The sequence below is a fragment of the Amphibalanus amphitrite genome, unplaced genomic scaffold (assembly GCF_019059575.1).
Source record: "Amphibalanus amphitrite isolate SeventyFive unplaced genomic scaffold, NRLGWU_Aamphi_draft 001005F_arrow, whole genome shotgun sequence".
Taxonomy (NCBI): Eukaryota; Metazoa; Arthropoda; class Thecostraca; order Balanomorpha; family Balanidae; genus Amphibalanus; species Amphibalanus amphitrite.
The window spans coordinates 168,522-181,197 of record NW_024882499.1 but is presented as its reverse complement, the minus strand read 5'-3'; the positions used below and the strand labels follow the sequence as shown (position 1 = coordinate 181,197).

The window sequence follows — 12,676 nt, the reverse complement described above, 5'->3', positions numbered from 1 at the left end:
TCCAAAAACGAAAACTACAAAATGAGATAAAAAACAACAGTTCCAAAACATGCAAAAAGAGCTTACAAATGCCAAGCAACATTCACAAAACCACCGTAATTCGTTGGTAACCTTACATAGCGACATACATACTTATTGAATGTTAATAATATAACGTTTAATAGCAGACCAGTCAGACGACGCAGGATGACACATTCGTCCCTAGCGATGCTGCCAAGTTAAGTTTTTATACTGCATCCGAGACATGCTTCTGATGGACTGACGATTTCCAGTCAGACCCAAAGCTAGTGCAAAAAAAAAAAAATGCTCATGGCTGCTCAGCACATGTACTAGAGGCACCAACTGCAGCTAAAATAGCAGTTATACGTGTTTCCGGCACGTCACTCCAGTTCCAGTGCGTCCGATGGCCAGTTTAGGAGAAAATACCGGACTGTTTTTTCCAATGCTACAGCTAGTTTGGCATTAGGTAGGAGCCATGCGAATCATCCAGGGCCACTATTTGCCTAACGTTGGTGTCAGCTCAAGTGAGCACCGAACCCTGGCCCCGCAACGGGCGCCGGGTATTGGGCCGGGCCCGCTACCGCAGTTCCAGTATCGGAGTGACACAGGTATCAGTTCTTTCTCACCAGTGCCGGAGTTATCCAAGTATCCGCACCAGATTTATCCAAATACCAGACCGAATGACCTTGTCAACTACCAAAACTTACTCCCGACACTGAGAGGCCGGTCCTCTCGGGCCAGTCCCGGTCCATCCCCGCCACAGGCTCTGTGACCACCTCCTCCGACCAGAACTGCTCTCCCCTACTGGTACCAGGGTGAGCGGCGCACCCAGCGCAACTGGATGCCCGCGTCCGTCCTCATCTTGATGCTGGCCGCCTCTGTGGCGCGCACCGTCTCCTTCACCGACTGCATCAAGTTCTGGGCGTTACCGACCAGCATGTCGGTGGCCTCCTGGTCCTCCTCCGTGCCTGGCGGACACACGTGACGTCAGTGGAGGCACGATGACGTCGGTAACGGGAGCAGAAAAGCCGCCGCTGCAAGGTCCTTTATGGTAGAGGGCTAGGCTGCACCATCGGAATGTATGGTATAGATTAAAATATAGCTGGAGAATAGTGTGGTTGCGACGTAAAAATTTGTGCTGTCTAGACAAGGTTGGTGGGCACTATGGTAACCAATAATGCTAAATAAAATGTAGGCTTTTTACGTCATCAATTCTACACAAACAGCGTACTGGCAAAACGCAGGATATCATTAGTACCTATGTTTGAGATCCACACAAACTACTTTGTGCTTGTTATTCGAAGTTAATATGAACCACGCCAATGAATAGCATGAATCAGTCACGAGTTATATGTTCAACGTTTCTACGAACTACTACGTAAAAAGTAAGTCGTTTCAAGTTCTAACGATAAGTTAGCAGACATCCATTTCAAAAGACATCCGACACCCGAATCTTCCTCAATTATAAAAACGATAATGAAATAGGATCATTTCAAGGGTACATAACACTGCAAGTGGACCGGCCGCGAATAAATCTTGGGGCAAGATTACCTAAAGATGACACAAGCCATCACTCTCGAAAATTTCCTCGGTACATCTTCACTACAATAACAACATTCAGCCAGTTATCAGTCACTCCATTCACTCAATGCCTAAAACACGATTCAAACGCTAGAAGCTGGAAGCGTGCTAAACCCCAATTAGGTACTCGAAGCATCAGGCATCAGCACACTCGGTTCGCTGCAGCTGAGACCACAGACTCGCCAGAGGAGGAGCAATCACAGCTGCTCCGCCGCAGCAGCCGCTCCTCATAATGCCGGCAGGCTGTCTAGTTGGCTAAGGTTCACACTGGTCTATCATGAGTTAACTACCGTTCACACGGGCACACAGTCGGCACGAAGCGCGCCGCAACAGAGCTGTTAATGTCAGTCCCGGGTTAGACATCATTCAAGGGCAGCGCGGCGGTCGGCGAGCTGTCAATCACTGTCGCCGCTGCCAGGCTCAGGAGAAGGTCAGAACTTGGGTCTCCAAGGAAAGCTGGGCAGGGAAATAACAGAACTGATGCTGCACAGGCCCAGGCGCGACCTGCAAACTATGGGTGCTTAAAAAGCTCCAGCAATGGGTGCTAATAACTAAAGAACTTCACACTAGGTACTTCAATGAGGAGCCAATAACTATCAATGCAGTCTTCCCTAACGAAGCTTAAAGCAGATAGCAAAAAGAGAAGAAAAGCGCTAGATCCTGTTGTCTCCACAAGTCCATCTTCTCTAAAAGCAACGCTCTGGATAATCGGGACGAAAAGGCAGCTAAGGGCGAGCAAAATTGTCTCAAACATCATCGCATCTAGATAAGTTAGTGCCCCAAAGTGAGCTGCCACTTCAAACAACTATCAACATTCAGTCAGTAACTCCTGTCAGAAACTGTGAGGTAGAGTGAGAGAGCAGAGAGAGGGGTCGAGTTCAGGCGGTCAGTGGGCGCTACCCCGCGCACGATGCTGGGGGGAGGGGTTAGCCGGGAGGGGGGGAGTCGGTTTACCGCTGGTCACTATGCCGTCTTCTCGCAGCTCAAACGTTGCGTCCTCGCCTAAAAACGGTCACAGAACAGAGAGATCACGCACGGCGCGACGGACAGAACCTCCCGAGGGACAGACACGACCACAACACAGCCCAGCAGCCGCCTTGGGTCAGATCATCGATCGTTATTGAAACAAAGTGCATAACCAACTCCATAATTCTTCAATTTTACGATAAATTATCGTCGCAATCAGTTCGCCTCTCTGTCCCCACCCATCCAACAAAACTTAACTCTCTTTTTAATCCATCCACAGCCCTTCCATCCCTCCTTCCTTACACTATATACACTTATTATACAGCACACCCTCCCCAGCCTTCCCGTGCCAGTCCGGTCGCGGCATCTGGCACTCACCCTGTGCACCCAGCATGGTGGCCTTGACGGTGGAGAGGATCTTCAGCTGGGTGCCGATCGTCGGAATACGCTCGCACACCTGGAGCAGTTGCTGTGGAGACAGGTGGGGGGAGGGTCAGACGGGGGACGGAAGGGGAACAGGGGAACATACCGGGTAAAAGAAGCATACGATTGGGCTCCGCGTGATATTCAGAACAATATGCTTTTTATCCTAGGAAACATCACGGCCGAATAAAAATGACTTAAATTTGACATTCGAGTTCATGATTCATCACTTTCGCATAACTTACTTTTAACACAAAAAGGCAATGGATATATTAAGTTCTATATGCCATTCAAACGAGGGCCTGGCAGGTACAGGCTACTCTTTCTTCATTGCTGTCCGTGAGACCACGATTCATAATTAATGAGCTCCAAGCGTAATGCATTCCGGCAAATACGAAAATCCCTCCACAAAAAATAATCCCACATCCTCCCAGCCTATCATTCACCCATTCCTACTCCACCCCACCCTTCCTTCCCCCCCCCCCCGACTCACCGTCCTCATCCTCTTATCGGTACACTCGTGCGCCAGCTCCTTGGCCAGCCGTGTAACCTCCTCGGACGCTTCGGCGATGGCCTTGGCGCAGGCAATCAGGTCCCTCTTGTTCCCGCCGCCCTCGCCGCGAACCAGCTGACTGAGCTGAGCCATCAGCTGGGCCATACGCTTGGCGGCCGCGATAATGTCGTTGTCCTTGCTGCTCCACTGAGCTACCTGGGGAGGGAGGGGTGGGGGTGAGGAAGGCACCGGTTAGTATAGGGCGGGAGGGAATATTGGGTGGTAGGTTCGGTTGGACAACTGTGATTGTTCAGCAAAGCGGCATACATACTCAGGTCCAACAACACAATACAATACGATTCAGTAGCGTCAAAAACGTTCACAATCACCAAGCTATCCATGAACGTGAATAATCTATCCTTATTGCTGCAGAGCTACAATCACAAACATAACCTAAAATTAGACGAGCTCGCATGGTATTTTAATACAATTCTACCCTAATCTTCATCCCGCATCCACCCTCGCTCCCTCCCTCTCCTCTACTCTCCCGTCCTCCCACCTCCTGATGAAGTCCGTGCGCGGCGGCCATGATGGGCTGATTGGCGGGCGGCGCGTGCCGGAACAGCTGGCTGTCCTCCTCGTCATCAGTCTCGGCCGGCGGCGGCGGGCGGGGCGGCGGCTGGTCACCGGACGGCGGCGGCGGCCGCGGCGGCGCAGACTCTGCGTCACAGCCGGGGGGTGGGAGGTCAGACACAGTGGGGAGAGGGGAGAGAGGAAGGAGAGGAGGAGAGAGAGAGAGAGAGAGAGAGAGAGAGAGAGAGAGAGAGAGAGAGAGAGAGAGAGAGAGAGAGAGAGAGAGAGAGAGAGAGAGAGAGAGAGACAGAGAGACAGAGAGATGGGAAAGAGAGAGGAGAGGGAAAGGGTAAGATGAAACCCCCGACCACGGAGTGGCGTGCAGTCAGGATTTAGGGACAAGGATAGGGTCAGGAACAGTGGCAGGGAGGGAGCTAAAGAGTCAGAGTTTAGGGACAGGAGTAGGATCAGGATCAGGATCAGGATCCGGATCAGGATCCGGATCAGGGACAGAGACAGCGAGGGAGCTAACAGCCAGGGTTTAGGGACGGGAATAGGATCAGGGACATTTACAGCGAGGGAACTAATAAGGGCGATGGAGAAGAGACGCTGAGGAGCCTTGCACTGGGCGGCGACGGACCTGACAGACGTCCAGAGAGACAGCTGAGGTGACATGATCCAGTCTGATTACCTGGCGTAGAACACATAAGCTGACATCAATCACTAAAGAGGCATCCCGCTGGTCCACACAGGTTGTCACTGCCCGATCATGCACCACAACATCATCCTTCATGCCACAGGCTCCCAGGCTTTTACTTGTCATCATTCCCTCGGGCAAAAGCACATCGGCAGATCCAGGCAGATCTAGTGCATGAAAACCGACCAGCTATGAGCTTCAATCATGTACCAGCAGCCTGTAAAATTCACGACAATATTTCCTCTTATACCAACCATGCTGAGTCAAGGGTAGGATGGGCGCTAAAACCAAATGCATCAAGTTAGAACATCGAGGGGCCGGCACCTCTAAAACTAACCACCGAACAACATGACTGGAGGACCATGCATGATAATACAACCACTCCGACACCAAAGGAGCTTGAACTGAAGTCTCTAGCCTGACTAGCTGACCTGCTGAAATTCACGGAGGTAGCATGCAGTCAGCCATCTGCAACGACCCTTCGAGACAGTGAGCAGGTATTGCGACAACCAAGTCCAGGGCACAGGCAGTCATAGTTAACCAGCCCAGCCTCACATCCGAAACCTAGCAGCTGCTCCATCTATAGCTATCCGCTACAGCCACATCTATGAATTCACTGCCCCAAACAAACAAACAACCGTCTCGTACCACCTTGGGGCACATCACACGGCTACTGGCATTTCCAGCCGTGCAGGGGAAGGGTCGCACCCGTAGAGAGAGCGGGGAGGAGCCGGACAGAGGCCGGGGTTTACCTTCCTCCTCTGCTGACACCGCCCACGGCTGTGAGTACAGGGGCGGCTCGCCTGTCGGCCACAGCGAACCCGTCAGCACCGCCCGGCGACGGTGGACGCGCGGAGACGGAGGAACAGCGGTATACGCGGAGCACGGAGAGACGTACAGAGACTGAGACACACACACAGACGCACAGAGACGCTAACAAACCCAAGTAGACGTAGACAGACCACATATACGTTGGACAAGACAGGAAAGGCCAGACCACCAAGAACACGCGCACATTTCCATTCAAACTCGTCCATGACTGTTAGTGATGGTCAATAAACACGCGTAAAACAATGCTTAAATTTAATCGTTCGAGATGCAAAAAGAGTGTGAAATGTGCATTGAAAAGCCAAAGCGTGAACATTATCATACAGCAGTAAGCACCGGCAATATTGAAAGTTCCGAGAGATGCGTAAGATATGCCGTATCCTGCCCCTCCCGCTGGGGACGGTTGCGGGGGGGGGGGGCGGCGCCAGTCACCTGCGGCAGTGTAGTGAGACGCCAGAGCGGCCGGCGGCGGCGGCCGGGAGGGGGCGCCACCTGGGGGGGCACAGGTCGACCAGCGGTCGGTCAGAGGGGAGCCGGAGCGGCCGGAGCCGTCAGCGGCCGGACAGACACCGGACAGCGTGAAAGCAAAGCAGCTGTGCTCAGAAAACGGACGGACGTTTGCTGGATGATGATGGACGCTTTGGGTGGAGCAAAGACTAAACTGGCTCAAAATTGTCCACAATTACTCGAAAATGTGATGAAGGTATGTAAATGCAACTGGAGAGGTAAAACATCGCTGTTCATGATATCTAGCCTGCAAATGCCCTCCATCGAACTTCAAGGGCGACTATGTATGTATATGACCTTGACATTTTGCCGACAATTTTTTAACGTACTTTGCAACAAGTCGATTTACAACTCAGTATATGGGCATTGGACATCCATTATCTTCAAGCAGGATCCATTCATTTTCAAAATATCAGCTCACTCACTAGTCACTCACTCACTCTTCTTTTTCACTCACTCACTCACTCACTCACTCACTCACTCACTCACTCACTCACTCACTCACTCACTCACTCACTCACTCACTCACTCACTCACTCACTCACTCACTCACTCACTCACTCACTCAAGCACTCAATCATTCTCCCCCATCAAGCAGGTCAACACAAAGCGACTGCAGTGTAGTGTGTACACTGTAAAGACGTGTAAAGCATCTGGTCAGCAGTAAGAGCTAGTGATCTTTTACACGCATGACCATTAAGCGGTGACGATAAAGCAACATTTAGCAGAGGTGATATGGCACAGAAGAGGCATGTCACTTTGAAAAGCAAAGAGAGGCAGAGACAGTGCCTAAAACTGGCAATAACAAATAGCTATTAGACTCGCGAGATCGATCGCTATTTACAGTGTCCATCTCAGTCTCTCGACGGTCTCAAAAGTGAGACAGCGGCGTCTACTCCTCAGCGAGAATACGCAGGCTCCTTACCATTGAGCTGCATCTGGGCCACTCCGGCGGACAGATCCACGCCGGGTCCGATGGCCCGCCGGACCTGGGCCACGGCTCCCAGCAGCTGTGAGCGGAGAGGGACGGTTAGGGTCGTGGGAGAGAGTCGGTCGGGCAGGTCAGGTCAGTGCAAGGTCTGTGGAGGATGGAGGAGCACGACAAAAAGGGACAGGAAGGAACCAAGGCCGGAACAACAGCAAGAGACAGATAGGAGATAAGAGACAATATGAGTGACAAAGGCAAGAACAATGAGACAACAAGAGACAGGATGGGAGGGCCCCAGGTAAACCAATGAATATCTGCAGAGAACGGTAGGTGCAATGCTGCGCGAAACGACAGAATGCAATCTCAATAATTATAAAAACATGTTGGGTTATGTATTGTTATGTTTGGCTGTGTTATGCGCTGCGTGGCCGGGGTGAGGCGTCCCTCTCGGCGCGCTGCTGGGTGCGCCTCTGCGGGCCGCCTCCCGCTGGGCGCGCCGCTGCCACCGGCGGCGTGGGGTCACGGCCGCAGCCGGGGGCGGCGGTCATTCGGAGCCGGGGAGCCGCCACGCGCGGGTGCTACTGTGCTGCTGCTGCTGCCGCTATTGCTTGTGGAAGCTCCAATACACCTACCAAATGGAGACGCTGCCTTTGGCCTAACATTGGCGCGGTCAAGGTAAGCTCATTTACGCTCCCTACTTTTGAGTTATGCTTATTTAAACAATAACCGTTTTAGCAGCTCTTATGCTATCGATTTACGATAGATGAGCTCTTAGCCTACGACCTGAAATTTGGAAAAGATGCTTGAAGAAGGGATCATTGAAGAAAGTTCCAGCCCTTGGTGCTCACCAATTGTCCTGGCGAAAAAGAAAGACGGCAGTTTCAGGTTCTGCATCGATCTCCGAGCAGTGAACTCCGTCACACAAAGCTTGCCAGTCCCCTTGCCGAGGGTGGACGAGAGCCTCGACAGCCTCGCCGAAGCAAAATTTTTCTCAACTCTCGACATGGCGTCAGGTTACTGGCAGGTTGACGTCGCCGAGAAGGACAGGGAGAAGACTGCCTTCAGCACAGGAAAAGGTCTCCACCACTTCCGAGCGATGCCGTTCGGCCTGAAGAACGCAGGAGCGACGTTCCAGCGGCTGATGGAGCTGGTGCTGGCTGGAATGGACTCCAAGAGCTGCCTCGTCTATATCGACGACATAATCGTTTTTGGAGAGAGCGAACGAGAACATCTAAAGAACCTGGAGGAAGTATTTCAAAGGATAAGAGCAGCAGGAATGAAGCTAAAGCCAAGGAAGTGCTGCTTGGCTCGAGACGAGGTGGTGTTCCTCGGACACAAGGTGGGAAGGAGAGGCGTCGAACCAGACCCAGCCAACATAGAGAAGGTGCGCAACTGGACTAGACCGCGAAAAGCAGAAGATCTAAAGAGCTTCCTGGGACTGGCAGGATACTACTCCAGGTTCGTTCCAAACTATTCCGACCTGGTGCGTCCAATCCGAGAAGCCGCAGAAAAGAAAGGTGACCTCGAGTGGACTGACGAGCTCAGAGAAAGCTTCGATAACATCAAGACACAGCTGACGTCTCCTCCAATCCTGACCCTGCCGACATTTAAAGGAGAGTTCAGGCTCGCAACTGACGCCTCAAACACTGCGGTGGGAGCTGTTCTCACAGAGATGGTCGATGACGAAGAGAGAGTCGTCGCGTATGCCAGCAAAGTGCTAAACAAAAGCGAACGACGATGGCCAGCGTACGACAAGGAGCTGTGGGCGATCGTGTGGGCCATAAGACATTTTCGTCACTACCTCGCGGCCACTAAATTCACCATCACGTCCGACCACAAACCCCTAAAAAACATCCCGAAATCCATCAACGTTGACGGCGATGCCACTGGGAGGAGAGGTCGATGGGCCGTTGAGCTCAGCACGTACGACTTCGTCGTTGAGTACCGAAAGGGTAGTGACAACGGCAATGCCGATGCTCTGTCGAGGCCTGTCACCGACTTCACCGATCCAACAGTTGATGCAGGAGTCAGCGAGCTCTTAACCGCCAACCACAAAGCCTCTCGGGAAGAAATTACCCTCGGGAAGCTAGAGCTGGAACAGGATCTGGACCCCGTCCTGAATGAAGTCAAGAACTGGTTGGCAGCGGGGAAGCTACCCCCAAGGAAGGAGCTCAAGAAAAAGAGTAGCTCTCTACGAACGATGGCTCGTTTTTTCGACCAGCTGTTCATAGATAAGGGCATCATGAAACTAAAGAGATCGGGCAGCGACAGCGATTCGGTGACGCTCCTCCCCAAAACGTATCGCAAGGTGGTTTTGGAGATGTTGCACGACGACGAGACTTCAGGCCATTTGGGAAAGACGCGCACTTTGGAAAAAGTGGCGGCTAGATTCTTTTGGACAGGGATGAGCAAGGATGTTAACCAGCACTGCGAAACATGCGAATTGTGTCAGAGGAGGAACGAACCAACGCCAAAAATGCAAGCACCAATCCAAACAGAGACATACTCGAGACCATTCGAAAGAGTGGCCGTCGATATAACCGAGATGCCAGTATCCGCACGTGGAAACAAATACGCCCTAGTCATTATGGATTATTTTACCAAGTATGTGACCACATATGCCATGCCAAATCAAACGGCTGAATCAGTTTCCGAGTGCATGTTCGATTTGGTACTGCACCACGGGGTACCGGAGCGCCTCCACAGCGACCAAGGCCGACAGTTCGAATCGGCCGTCTTCCAATCACTCTGTAAGCGAATGGGCATAGAAAAGACTCGCACATCACCTTATCGGCCAGAAAGCGACGGAATGGTAGAGCGATTCAATCGGACGCTCAAAGACATGTCATCAAAATACATCAAGCCATGTGGGTCCGACTGGGACGATCGTTTGGCGTCCCTCACATTCGCCTACAACACGTCCAGGCACTCGGTGACCGGTTTCACGCCTTTCTTTCTGGTGCACGGACGTGAAGCTCGCCTTCCCGTCGATGAGCTATTCAGAACACGTCAGGAGGTTTCGATGGTCGACACCTACCTAGAACACAAGCTTCGTCAGCTACGCCATGCACATGAAGAAGTCCGTGAAAAAATCGAGCAAGCAGCGGCCAACATGAAGGATTCCCGCGACCAGTCAGCACGAGAGACACCGTACATGCCGGGTCAGAAGGTCTGGGTGAGGGACCACACCACTTGTCCTGGAGGCAAACGCAAGCTGGCATTGCACTACAAGGGACCAGGGACTGTGATAGAGAAACAAGGTCCAACTGAGGAAGGAGTCACGTATAAGGTCAGTATGCCTGGTGGGAAGGTTATCAGGATACACCATGACCACCTGAAACCTGTGAAGCTGCGAGGCCGGGATGACGATGAGGACCGCGCGGCTACGCCCCAACGGCGAGAGCGGCGGACAGACGACGGGCACACCACTCAGAGTCAGGACCCAAACATTATATCTGAGAGCAGTTCCCCGCTCCCTGATTTCGTTTGGAGTTCTGGTGAAACTGTCACGGAACAACCGTACATGCCCGCTAACCGTCCATACGTGACACGATATGGACGGATTTCCAGGCCACCGGCTAGATACCCTGACCCGTAAAAAAAAAAACATTATGAAAGTCCTCATGTCGTTCGAATAGTCTCCAGATTGTGAGATCTCCCTTAACAGGCATAAATTTGATAAATGTATGTGAGTTAGTTATTATCGTCACCCGTATGGTTTGCCCTGAACTGATCGTTACCGACAGGCATACGTCGCTGGGAGGCCACCGAGAAGTTCGAGGCGATGCTCGCACGTTGAAGACGCTCGTTTTCCGACACCGCAGACGGCGCTCGATTCTCGACGCCGCCGCCTGCGCGCACGGCGTCGCATACGCCGACGGCGCGGGGTTCGCCAGCGTGGTGGACATCATCACCAACATGCTGTCGCTGAAGTGACACCTCCATGTGTACAATTACAGCCTAAGGCGCTATTTATTTAGGGGGGAGATGTGTTGGGTTATGTATTGTTATGTTTGGCTGTGTTATGCGCTGCGTGGCCGGGGTGAGGCGTCCCTCTCGGCGCGCTGCTGGGTGCGCCTCTGCGGGCCGCCTCCCGCTGGGCGCGCCGCTGCCACCGGCGGCGTGGGGTCACGGCCGCAGCCGGGGGCGGCGGTCATTCGGAGCCGGGGAGCCGCCACGCGCGGGTGCTACTGTGCTGCTGCTGCTGCCGCTATTGCTTGTGGAAGCTCCAATACACCTACCAAATGGAGACGCTGCCTTTGGCCTAACAAACACAAGCAAATCCCCGATAGCTACATGATAGTGCTTGGGTTTAGGGGGCGCCCTGACTGCCACTCCCAGGTTCTCTCACCTCCCGGTTGGCAGATCGCCAGCGCTCGACCGACCCCGGGTCAGCCGGGTTGATGGCCACCTCCTTGGCGCTCTGAACCATCGGGGTCACTCCTGGGGGCGCGGACAGGTCAAAGGTCATAGGTCAAATACAGGCCATACGAGCAGTTCTTGTTACAATTGTGAAAAACAAGGAAATTAAGCACATGGCGCCTCAATTTTACGTAATGGGTGGCCTGCATAATGGGTAACATTTCGAGTGGAGCTCAAGCTGCCAAGTCCCAAAGAAGTCACCAGTCTGAATATGCAAAGCTGTCAACGACCGGAGTCACTTGGACACCATAACCCAGGCCTCTCTGCAGTCTATAGTCATCCACTGACCTCTCTGCAGTCTGTCGCTGGCGGCTGTGATCTCGGCGATAAAGCGCTGGTCCTCAGAGTTGTCCGACTCCTTCTTTGCCACCATCAACACACGGTTGGCCAGTCTGGCGGGGGAGCGGGGACGGGAAGTCAGTCGGTACAACACTAGAGCACTGATGTTCACAAGGGAAAGTTCAGCGGGAAACGAATGGAAGCTCGGCCGATTTTTACGTTAAAGGACGTGCAGCAGAATAAGAAAGGGAAGTGAGGGTAGGCAAACACGGCATGTGTGATACACAGGAAAAGGGAAGGGGGAGAGAAAGAGAGAATCGAACTCAAGTAGTAAATGAGTTCGAAATACAAATTAATGGGGCTTCAGTTTCACCCCAGTAGCCTTTCACAGTCTACACCGCACCGCAGTACAATCCACCTCCCTCGCCACCGACCACTGCACCTCCAACTGACCCACCAGCCAGCCCACCACACTGTGTGACAGTGACCACACTGTTCCCTCTCTCTCCCTGTGTCCTGTCGGTCAGTCGGTCGGAGTGTCGGCGGAGCAGTAGAGCCAGGCTAAATCGGGCTTTGGGCGACCGCCACACCGCGGTCGACCATGACATTCCGTCCGCAAACTGTCCCCCATGATTGGCCGAGTGACGACACAAATATCGGTGACGTCATACAAGCGATTTTGTGCCGTCACACAAATATATTGGTGACGTCTCATTGTGGGAAAAGCATCAACAAAATTCAGCACAGAGTCTATAAAATTCGTGAGTCCCTGCCTGCGAATATTCTTGTGAAAGAGAAACCAACGAAAATGACTAATAAAACGAGACTAACAGAAACATGAAGGGAGCAAGTAACTCCACGATAATAACGAATGACAACTACATTTATATCTAGCTTCAAACCTTCAAACCACCCGCCGCTTTCCTCATATCGTCCCCGTGAGCTTGACCTACCCTACTGCCGCCCCCAGTCGGCTATC

At 52.6% G+C, this 12,676-nt stretch overlaps 1 protein-coding gene across 6 annotated transcripts in view; it reads right to left on the bottom strand.

Moving 5' to 3' along the window:
* LOC122369091 (vinculin-like) overlaps positions 1 to 12,676 on the bottom strand; it is a 38,298-nt gene continuing 25,622 nt past the window's right edge. Inside the window, exons 13-22 of one of the 6 annotated variants that reach the window (XM_043343504.1) lie at positions 11,707 to 11,810; positions 11,348 to 11,439; positions 6,994 to 7,078; positions 5,994 to 6,053; positions 5,486 to 5,536; positions 4,023 to 4,183; positions 3,464 to 3,679; positions 2,926 to 3,016; positions 2,536 to 2,583; positions 1 to 968 (exon numbers count right to left, since the gene is read on the bottom strand). In XM_043343504.1, the coding sequence (XP_043199439.1) occupies positions 802 to 968; positions 2,536 to 2,583; positions 2,926 to 3,016; positions 3,464 to 3,679; positions 4,023 to 4,183; positions 5,486 to 5,536; positions 5,994 to 6,053; positions 6,994 to 7,078; positions 11,348 to 11,439; positions 11,707 to 11,810 (1,075 nt within the window). In that variant the 3' untranslated portion in view covers positions 1 to 801. The remainder of the gene's footprint in view (positions 969 to 2,535; positions 2,584 to 2,925; positions 3,017 to 3,463; positions 3,680 to 4,022; positions 4,184 to 5,485; positions 5,537 to 5,993; positions 6,054 to 6,993; positions 7,079 to 11,347; positions 11,440 to 11,706; positions 11,811 to 12,676) is intronic. The other 5 variants (XM_043343505.1, XM_043343506.1, XM_043343507.1 and 2 more) reach the window with 5 other exon arrangements.